Source organism: Bidens hawaiensis, unplaced genomic scaffold (assembly GCF_021521415.1).
Source record: "Bidens hawaiensis isolate Kalapana, Puna unplaced genomic scaffold, B.hawaiensis_p1.1 tig00015920_1, whole genome shotgun sequence".
Taxonomy (NCBI): domain Eukaryota; kingdom Viridiplantae; phylum Streptophyta; class Magnoliopsida; order Asterales; family Asteraceae; genus Bidens; species Bidens hawaiensis.
In genome coordinates, this window is record NW_027492428.1 from 464,514 (window position 1) to 476,653 (window position 12,140).

The window sequence follows — 12,140 nt, forward strand, 5'->3', positions numbered from 1 at the left end:
CCTTGCACCATACGCACGGTACCAACGTTTCACTGACGTCATTATTTGGGTACCTAAACGGACGTGGTATGGCGTACCTACTTATTTATGTTGGACGGCATTATTCTAACCATGTCCACACATCAACCTCATGGCTAATCTAGCCATTGAAGTCGCAATGAAAGATATGGTTCCATTGAGTTATTTTCTTGGCATCACGTTACTTGGCGAGGTAATGAAATGTTTTTTATCGCAACAAACATACGCCAATGACATAATTCACCAGGCCAGCATGGACTCTTTTCGGACCGTCCCTACAGTTGTCGAGACTCAAAATAAGCGCTCAAGATAGGACTTCGTTTACTGATCCCACTCTCTATCGTAGTTTGGCCGGGGCACTACAATAATTGACGTTTACTTGCCCGGACATATCATAAGCCGTTCAACAGATATGCACTCATATGCATGCCCCCACTTTCACTCATTGGGATGCTCTAGCTTCACCGCATCATCCAATATATACATGCTACTTCATCATACGCACTCACCCTTGGACCGCTTCGGTCTTTAACACTTCGTGCCTACTCTAATGCCTATTGGGTGGGTTGTCTGGACACTCGTAGTCCCCCTCGGGTTACTGTGTATACCTTATCTCCTTTCTTGGTCGTCTAAACTCCAGCCCACCATTTCCCGCTATAGTTGTGATGCCAAATACCGGGGCATAACCAACGCTGTAGCAGAAATTTGTTGGCTCCGAAATCTATTCCTTGAAGTTTGTCGTCCGCTGTCACATGCCACTCTCATATACAGACACTACTACACAAATAAGTATTTGGTACGGATTTTTTGCTGCGGAAAAAATTGGTCGCCAATTTTGCTACGAAGTAGCTACAGATTAGCTATAGATACAGTTTGCTATGAGTTAGCTACGGATATTCCGTTGCGAAAAAAAATGTAGCAAAATCTGTAGCAAACTTGAAAAAAATAAGTATGTAAAAATGACTTCATAAAACCGGTAGCAAAGTTCGTACCAAAATCATGAAAGTGAATATTTAAAGCGTTGTAAAATAAATTTTAGTAAAAGTTGTAGCAAAATTTGTAGCAAATTTGAGAAATTAAAACCATTGACACAAAATTCATTGCAAAATGCGTAGCAGAATTAAAAAATAAAATAAAACTAATTTGGCAAAATTTGTAGCCAAGTCCGTAGCTAAGTCCGTAGCAAAATTTGTAGCAAATTTGAGAAAATAAAAGTACTGGCACAAAATTTGTTGCAAAATGCGTAGCAAAAAAAAGTATTTTAAAACTAGTTATGTAAAATCTGTAGCAAAGTCCATAGCAAAATCAGAAAAACGAAAATAAATTAGAAAATCTTAACAAAATTTCATCAAATGTCTTTTATCAACACGATACCCAATTAGAATTGACTCATTACCCTATGTTCAGGACTATCTATAAGATTATCTATAATATATATAAACGAAAACAAAAAAATCATACGTGTCGCGATGTGGTTGTTCCCCCTTTTTTTGGAGTCACCAGATTTGCTTAATTTTTAAATGGAAGCTTCTCATGCATTTGACCCGAATTCACAGGGTATGGGTCATATCAAACCCAGATATTTATTAAACGGGTTATAACATATAGTATAAGCGCGATCTATTTGTCAGATAATCCGGTCCAACATCAACGCACAAAACACATCAACTAAACATTCATTTCGCCTGTGAACAAGTACACCGGGGCAACGTTCGATTTTTACATTTACCCTCTCGATACCAGATACCTAACATCTTTACCAAATGCCTCCCGCGGATATTATTTAATTACTTTCAGTCCAGCCTCAGCATCCAGCTTCTCCTTCTTCGACTACGAGGGTGTACGTAATTGAATCTGTATATTTAGGAAGATATCATGTTTATTTTGAACTACATATTATCTCCAAAATAGGAGATTTGATTGTAACAGTTTATATGGGAAAAGATTAATGTAATAGGCAAACAATTATCACTGTTAACAATTTTATTATTGTTCTAACGGCCCGTTATTGGTTATACAATTGTTCTCATTCGATTATTCTAATCTCGAGCTAATCATATAAATCCAAGTTTCTTAGTTGGGAATGAGTTAGAATTATAAAGAAAAACAATTAAAATAACAAAAATTACCAAAAAGTTTCATATGAGTCGGAGTCATTAATTAATTAGTCACAAGGTATTATTCATATTCGTAAATGAGCATAAAGCGTGTCAATCTGAAACACGACAAGAATTTTAAACGTGTTTGGCACAACAATACACAAACAAATATATGGGTCGGGTTAGGGTTTAAGAATCCAGCCCGTCAACCAGAGGCGGGGCCAGAGAATTTAGCTACGAGGGGCACAAAATGAATCGGGTAAAAAATAGCTCGGGTCAAAGAGAACAGGGTCAGCCAACCATCTTAAGGCCTAGGGCAGAATGAACTTCCAAGAAAGGCACATGAGAGGGCAAATTTGTCATTTTATACATAACTCCTTAAAAATTAGAATACATATTATATATAAGTTGCATTTTAGACCACCTCTTTAGTTGTTACACACACTATCAACAAAAACCGTTCACTATTATGAGCTCCAATAACGAAACCCCAAACTTTTAATCGAAAAGTAACCATATACTTTTTGTTTGTAATGTTTCACGAATTTACTAGTAGTTGATAATAATCAAAGGTTTACTCTTTTGTTATTATATGTTTCACAATTTAATTTAATTTAGTAAAGACAGAATTACAAATTTTGTCCTTTTAAAAAAGCCAAATTACGGTTCGTGTCCTTTGTTAAGTTTCCTTGCAGGCGGTGTACTTTAAACATTTTTTTCCTACACATTATGTCATTTACGCTAACTGGGTTAGAAAAACTCAGTTAAGTATGACATGTGCCAGACATGTGATGGGCATAATTGTAATTTTAGTGTATCTTTAAATTAAAAAAAAAAAAGAAAATATATATAACATTCTCCCAAGCCCAAGACAACCCAAGTTGAATCAAATGGAACAACACACTGATTGCAATTTGGGGTTTTCACGGCCACCAGAACACCGCCGCTACCAACCACCTTCACCTAGGGTTTCCAAACAGAAACCCGGCAACAGTTGGGCAACAACCTCGCTCACCCTTTTCCGGTCGTTTCCTAACAACGCCACGACACCGAACCCCGTCTTCAACACACCATCACCCTCCACTGACCACCATCGCCTGTTACCTTCTCCACCCGACCCCTACCATCGCCTATTACAGTCACCTAACCCGATTTTCCGGCGAGCCCACTTAACCTAACAAATCTGAGATCCGGGTTAACCTAACAGATCTGGTTATATTAGCCCACTTAACCTAACTCCAGCCACCATAAATTCCGGCCGGAGTTATGATTAGCCCGATTTTCCGGTAAGATGTTATGATTAGCCCGATTTTCCGGTAAGATGTTATGATTATCCCACTTAACCTAACAGATGTGGTTATATCTGATCATGTTAACGGCGTTAAATATGATGTCAGTAGATGATCCAACTGTGGGTGTTGATGGTGAGAGCTTAAGGAATTGCAAAAGGGATAAAACCCGGTTGGCGAAAGCGTTGGAAATGGACATCAGTTACACCTACGGCTCCGGCCGCCTCGAGTCTCGCGAAACCCTTGTCGCCGACATCGCGGCCGTGAACCCAACCCACGTGTTCAACGCCGCCGGAGTGAACAGTGAATCGGGGAAATAAGTGAATCGGAGGTTCAATGGAACTTCTGATGTTCTTAGTTTAGAAGCAAATCGGAGAGGTGGTGCTTGATGCGACGGTGGCGAACGGTTAGGGATGGTGGTGCTAGATTCGATGGTGGCAGGTGGTTAAGGTTGGGTGATGGTTGAGGAAGGGTGATGGCAGGTGATGGTGTTAGTGAAGGTACAGAAACAGAAGAAGAAGAAGTTGTTGCAGGGTAGGCAAAAAGACAAAACTACCCTCACATGCTTCTCACGTAAAGGACATAACTTGTAGGAAAAAAAAGTTTAAAGTACACCGCCTGCAAAGAAACTTAGAAAAGGACACGAACCGTAATTCGTCTTATTTTAAAGGACAAAATTTGTAATTCTGTCTTTAGTAAATGTAGTTAATAACAAGTTGAGGGTCAAAAATCATATTCCAATAAAGACTTTTTTTTACGTGTAATGATACTAAAATAAGCTCTCAATATAATACAACTAGTATTTTGACCCCCCGCGTTGCCGGGGGGGGGGGGGTTGCGGTCGATTTAAATGAATGAATGAAATCTAATGGGATTATGTCAATGGGCATTAAATGAATGAATGAAATCTAATGGGATTATGTCAATGGGCATGACATAATCGCACCATTTCAAGATGGGCGTTTGCACACCTGTTACAATTTACAACAGAAAAAAACAACCACAAATTGCCATTCTCATATTAACCCTTTCAAATTTGACCTTAGTCCTTACAAATACAATACCAAAGCCCACATCCACACAATTTTTGCTCCTGCAAGTCATAAGACTCTTCTTTTTTGGCTTTACCTTTACATGAGGCTGCAAAGTTCAGAATTGGGCAATGCCACAAATCACATAATGAATTTAAAAAATGACAAAAAGTGTTTTAAGTCAACCCAACGGTAACCAAATTACCTAGGTGACCATTTTCAAACTGGTTTCATAATCATGAGGTGGATAGACGAAATGAAGACGTTTACCTCGGCATTTCAACCATACTGATCGCAAGATGCATGAGGTAACCTCGGTCAAATGATTGAGGACATGGATCTTTTCCACTGAGTTGTTCAACAACATGGTATTATCATTTACATGATACCCCATGTACACATGCAGCAACAAACTGTATTTACTTGCATATGATCATCAACAGGAACAAAACCGTGTTCAGTATTGACATAGGCATGACAATGATCTGGATAAAATGCATTATATCATTACAATCAGAGAACTAATATGTAATTTTCATATTAAATATTTTTAATATTTTGCCCAGCATAGCCCTGCTTGTGGTGCGCACGTATGATGTATATATGTGTGAACCCTCGGGTGGGCAAAAGTGAAATTGCACTAATTTTGACGTTATTTTACTAATCTCGTGAAAATAACGTTAAAAGTGACGGACGATTAATCAGGCATCATGTAGTGGCGTTGATAGCCGAAAGACAAGGGTACATGCACCGATCAGCCGGTGTCCCGATGATTGAGTGCTATGTGCCTTTTGTCCAAGGCTTGATGCAAAACTACTATCGAGCCGGGGGTCTCACCGGAAGCAGCCTCTCTATCCTTATGGGGTAGAGGTAAGGCTGTCTACATCTTACCCTCCTCAGACCCTACTATAGCTTTGCTATTGGTGGGATATACTGAGTACGACGACGACGATGATGATGATGCCCAGCATACAATTAGTATTTCACTATTTCTTGAATGCCAAGGAATACTGTCACCATTTATAAGATCAGGAGTGATTGGGCAAAATGTGAGAACAAATCATGTTAGGGTGTCTAACAATCTAAACGGGCCTAGTACACATGAATCTTAGTTTATATAATAATAATTAATAATGTGTTTCAAAGAAGTTTGTATGCCTTCAATTTGCCACTTCACTTTGTTAATTCCACGACAAAGAGAATCAGAAAGCGTTATCTTCATATGGTTGTTTACACCGAAAAAGTTTTGTTGGCCCAGTTATATTGCAAAAAAAAATTAGAAAAAGTCGGGTAAGGTTTATCTAACGGGTCAAACTCAGGTATGTTTATCTAACGGTTCGGAGTCGTGCTAAAATTTATTTTCTAACGGCTTGATCTGGGTTATGTTTGACATCTTAACGGCTTGATTCAGGTTACAATATCTCGAATGGGTCAAACTCTTGACGATTTTCTCTAAATGTTTGATCTCTTAAGGGGTCGATTCGGGTTGTATTTATGCCACTGGTATTGCAAACACCCCCACACCAGCTCACATATACAGAGATAGAACCTCCATTTGATCAACATATAAAAATACTAACACTGAAAGAACATCAAAACTTACATAATAGATGCTCTCGTGTCCGTATAAAAGTGAATTACTTTTAGCAATAAACCACTCGTCTTTGTTCATTTTCGAAAGAAAGTGTATACCAGAATCAAAATTGGGACCTCAATCAACTGCAAGAACAAATTCAGATGTCGTTGCTAAATAATGTAATTCATTTGACCTAAGAACGGTATCCACTATACCCATGACAAATAAGAACGATGAGTAGTTAGTGATTTACCGATGCTACACGTCGACGATCAAATTAACAGAGAACACACCGATTGCCAGGCAAAACGGAAGAAACACAAACCACCGATCGCCGTCCGTCGCTGCCATAAACGGCCAGAAAACCGCTGGCAACAACATATAGAGAGAGAAAGCAGATGTGCAAGGTAAACAACTACCAATCGGCAGCCATAAAACAACAACACCGCATACACATAATAAATCTGTCACCGCCATCAACAAAACAATGACCATCGCCTCAAATCTAAGACAACCGTGGAATCACAATTTGGTAATTGAACAACAGAAAGAAACCAACCTTGCTCATCCCACGTCAGGATTCCGAACGGCCATTTTTTGTCAACTACAATTAGGCTCAGAATTTATGATTGTCAAAATCGATAACGAAAACAAAAGGAAGAATGAAAATAACCTGTTTTTTAGTATATGATACCAGGAAGTTTTCAGCAGATCGATGGAACCCATCTATGGCGTTGGAGTTTAAACAAAGAGAGTGAAGTGAGAGAGATTAGGATTCATAACATAACTTGAATAATAAAAAAGTATTAACTCTGCACTCTTTTGTCTTCCCCATTATCTCACGTTTTCACAGTATTGTCGGACAGCTCAGCGCTGGCCGTCAGAAGGTAAGGATCTCCTTGTAAATCCGTCGATGACAGTAACGGACGGTGGGCACGGACTGATAGTTGAGTCAAACTATACTAATCCATACCCATAAACGCGACATTCTCGTAGCCGGACAGTGGGCACCGGCCCACCGTCATAATACGTTGGATCCGCCTCTGCCGTCAACCCCTCTAACCTGAAACCTGCCTAACCAACTGGATGCATGTTATTGCAGGCCGGCACAACTGCGAAAACTTACACTGCCCGAAGAAATGCTGCATCTTATAAAGTTAATACTGGAATAATTGTAATAATAATTGAAAACTTGCATTCTTATTACATAAGGAAACAGACACAAAGACCACATTGATTGATAGAGTGATTATTACATGAGTTGTCACTCAATTATATGTACTAGCTAATTATCCTGAAGGGTAAAGAGTCAGCATCAGAACATGAACCATAAGGAATATATATATATATAAAATGACATGAGTCATGACATCCAACATCGTTTGATCAGAAGAAGAGGACAATTCAACTTTTTAAAAAAGTAATTATCCACATGAATAACAGACTGTTCATGGGCATGTTGGTTTAACTTTTTTTGCATATGCAGCAGCCAATTATGGCAGATCAAAGAAACTGAAATGACAGACAACATAGAGAAAATGACATGGAAGAAGAAGACTAGCCAACAAAAGAGGTGACAGGTAACCTGTTGTTTATTATGCATCTGCAGTTGCTTTCCCAGCACATGATCATGACCATATGCTGCTTAAATATAATTATATCACTAAAACTCGTGTGTCGATCTACAAGTGAGCTGATAAAGGCCTTTAAGGGCATATTTATGTGTTGGAACGATGGTTGAGGATGCATATTTTGTTATTATTTTATATTATCGATCTGATTCATATAAGATAAAATCACCTCTCTAGAGTCAAGATTTGATGAGGAGTTGATCCCAAAGTTGGTAGACTCGATCAGTTTGACGATGGGAAATACCGCGTAAAAGGCCCAAAGTTTAAACAAACGTAACTTGGCTAGGAATGGAGTTACGGGGACTATAACCAACAGACAAAAAGTCTCGATGAACAAGATAATGTGGCAAAGAACCATAGACGGTTTGGCCCAACTGTCATACCTAAATTCCTTGATTTAAATGCCCCATTTCGTCAATCAAGATTTTTCTTCAATTTCGTCAATCTTCAGTACTATTTTTTACGCTTAGAAAGCTTAAATCATTAACTAGCATGATTATATGTCTATTTATGGTTTAATCTCATTTTTTTAAATTCAGTTTGTAATTTCAAAATTCGAAAAACCCGTAGAATAGAAAAATCCATATAAAGAGAATTCATCTATTATTATTTGTGCATCCTTTTTTGCGTCAAGATTAAAATATTTAGTAATGCATATGGTGGTCATCTATAACGCTATATATATATATATATATACTTTATGGATATAATAAATAAGAGGGTGAATGATGGAACTCACAAAAATAGCCATTTTTATACCACATTGGGAGAGAAACAATCAACTTACATACAAATTTCATATCCAAAATATTCAATAAAAGGCATTACAAAAGCCTCTAATAATATTAGTAACAAAATTATGGAACCAAATACAATGAAGACAAGTAAATATTCAACAACTTCTATATGGGCCTATCCTTTGGTGTGTGATTTCTCTTCTGCTGATCTTAAACCCTCCATCTTCAAAGTATGAAGTAGGAAATCACTCCACGTGTCAATGGGCCCAGGCAAGCACCAATGCACACAATCATTATACAATGTTACATTCTCATTGGGCCAATGTCCATATCTACTTGGGTGCCCATCTGGCCTCAGTAACATGGCCTGCGTGGTGTCCAACAGCCTATACTTTAAACCTTTACTTTTCCCCGTCTTTTCACCCCTCTTAAATTCTTCTATTTGTGTCATATACAACTCCAAGTTAATACCCTCTAAAGTTATCTCACTACTCTTAAATGGCATCTTCCTCACACAATCTCCACCGCTATTCCATTCTCCACCCTCAAAATGCATCGGCGCAAACGTTCTTAAAATCGTTATCCCCTTAAACTTTCCTCGGCTGTTGATCGCGTTAAACGCTGTCCTTATCGCCTTTCTATAACCAAACGTCATTGGGTAGTCAGTGATGTTCTCTAGCTGGCAGAATCTGCAACCAACAACCTGGCGGTTGACATGGTACAATGCGGGCCGCCAAAACCAGTGGCCCGCGTTGATGATCAAATAGTTAAAACCATCTATTTGGGTTGTCCATTTCTCGTCAAACTCGTCTAGGTACAGGTTGAACAAGCCCGTGTGGGTCGGCCCGTCTGAACTAGCCTCTTGGGCTTTTACCAAAAAGGGTGACCAATATGTGGCTAGAGTGAAGTTGTACGACACATAGTACCAATGTTTGAAGTTCTCGTCTTTTGTTGCTGATTTATCGATAGGATATTCAACCTGGAAATATTCAAATAAATAATATTAAATTAATTTAATAATGGGTTCAAAATTAAAAAAACGCTAAATACATAAAAGATAAGATCTAAATTAATTTTAATATTTGATAAACAAATCCACTACACACAGACATGGACTACATGTTTGCCAGCAAGATTATATTCAAAATGTCACCAACTAATTTATATAATGTAATCCAGATCTATAAAGTTCTAAGCTAATCATAAGTTTTGTCATATTTATTCATATATGCTACAAATTTAATTAAAAAAACTCATTATATGTTTAATATAATTATATAGGGTAAGTTATCGCCATATGTGAAAATATATATTACTTCTTTGAAATTTCTTTTTTATTTGAATAGTGTGACATGGACCTTGAAATAACAAGACATATCATATATCAATCCAAACAAACTTTTACAAAAGTCTTTTGATTGGAACTTGATAAGAATATTGTCTAGTGTAAAATAGAAATTTATTTTTTAAAGGAAAATATCTAAAAAGGTATCGTATTCCTTTATAAAGAGTGATATATACATCATTAAGATTAGAGATGACAAACGAGCCTGAACCTGAAGACGAACCTGAAATGTTCGTGATGGTATTCAGGTAAGGACCGCGTATTAGATTATTTTTAAAAAAAATTCTAGATATGTTACAAATATGATATTAGGTGAAACCTAATGCTACATGCAAACGTACCAATTTTACAACATGCTATTTATGTATGAGAGTAAGATAACCGAAACTTAATTATCTATTATGATCTTTGCTTAAGATATATTTTCTAATTGTCACCACAACATGCTATTTATATTAATTATATTTTATCTTATAATTAATGTTAAGTTAATTTTAATCATATACAAACTATCAACTTTTTTATATATTTGTTTGTATATCCATAAAATTTGAAAGAAGCATAATAATTATTGAAACAAAACAATAATAAAAAGACAAAATTCGTTACGGATAATTATATTTCACGACTCTTCTTTTTCAAAATGTGTTTACTTTATGCTACTTACTTTCCTCACTCAACACTCAACCGCTACACCAAAAAACCAACACACATACAGATACACACATGTATTACATAATATATATTATGTATATTATTGATGATCAAATTAATTTATTTGGCAGACTAGTGTGTTTGGTTCACCTAAATAACACCTCTTAATAATTACGATGCATTTTAATAAGTTTCAGATATCGAACCATTCAAAGGCTACCTTACTGGTTCAGCATTACCAAACCGCCTAAAATGGAATTTTAGTAATTAAGACAAGTAAACAACTAATCATAAAAGTGATGAAAGGACTAGTTAAAAGGTATTTGAATGTCAAATGATTATGATGAAACTCTTGAGATGAAAATTTGATGATAAGATCTAAAAAAATGAGGACCAAATGTTAATCATATATAATCCACGTAAGCTCGGGCCCACCCATGTGCATAATTTGCATAAGATGCCATCTAAACACTTGGATTATAAAACTATAATGAGTTCAAATTTGTTTTTCCTTTTGTCTATTCTTCATTTGTCATTTTACGTATTTTGTTCTTTTATTTTATTTTCTTTACACACATATAATATAAATAAAATAAAATAATTAAGTAACGTTCGGTTAACAGAAATTAAATGTTATAAAAATACTTGTTTAAACTACTCTTTTACCGATACCATCTTAAAGTCAATACCCACCCTACCTAAATATGACCACCTATATATATAATGGAATATAATAATATCCGTGTACAAAATTGGAAATGAGGGTATTAAAAAATGATTTTAATTTACCATATAACTAATTGTCACCAATAATATATTTACAAATTGACTGACACTACACAGACCCTTAATGAATAAATAAAACAAATTGTTAAAAGAATAAAATCTTAAAGTAAATTAAAAAAAAAGGTTATAATTTCAATTAAATAAATTAATTTTACAAAATATTGATAATTACAAAAAATAAAAAGTAATGAATGATGTAGATAAACTTACCCTGGATAACATGCAAATCAAGGATTGCATTTGGTTTCTACCCACAGAATCACCAACAAAAGCCAAAGACTTATCTCTCACAATCTCCAAGAACTGATACGGGTTGAAAATGGGTAGATCACACCCATCGGGTTTCCATCTCCACTTCATGAAATCCGAATCGGGTCGCCCATATTTCTGGCAGTTTTGGTGTTCATGGATCGCCCAACACGTCATGTTATTATAATATGGAGCATTCGGGTTGGGTATCCACTCACCGGAAAACACATCGCATTTGTGGTGGTTGTCGTTGATGGTGATGAGTTCATCTTGAGGGTGGTACACCGGCGAGGTGGTGGAGTCAACGGTGGTGGAAGCATGGGTGGTTGATGGGTACCGGTGGAGTGGATAGTAAAGAGGTACAACTGTGAGGATGATGAGTGTTAGGGTTACTAGTAATAGAGTTTTGGATGTGCTTCTAAGTGTTGTAGCATTTTGATGGTTAATATTCTTCCCATGAGGAAGCTCATGAGCCCCTGTCACCTTCATTGAGAGAGAGAGACTCAGAGAGAGACGCACACAGAGATTACATATATTTGTATATGTATATATCATGTGAGAGAAAAAGGGGGTGGGGGGGATGTACAAGTCCCGAAAAAAAGGTGGTGGGTTGGTTTCTATTTTATGTTATGGAAATCTTTATTTAAGTTTTTATACAATTTAATTATGTGTGACATAATTAATAATATTCTTGGTTGATTATGGAAAGACGTTATTCAAAAAAA

General features: G+C 36.6%; 1 protein-coding gene across 1 annotated transcript; it reads right to left on the reverse strand.

The window, feature by feature from the left end:
• Positions 1–8,376: 8,376 nt before the first annotated feature.
• LOC143550077 (protein trichome birefringence-like 19) lies at positions 8,377–11,926 on the reverse strand. The gene is made up of 2 exons (XM_077040811.1): positions 11,377–11,926; positions 8,377–9,360 (listed from the first exon to the last, which is right to left on the reverse strand). The coding sequence occupies exons 1-2, from the start codon at positions 11,902–11,904 to the stop codon at positions 8,557–8,559; spliced, it is 1,332 nt and encodes a 443-aa protein (XP_076896926.1). The 5' UTR covers positions 11,905–11,926; the 3' UTR covers positions 8,377–8,556.
• Positions 11,927–12,140: the final 214 nt, after the last annotated feature.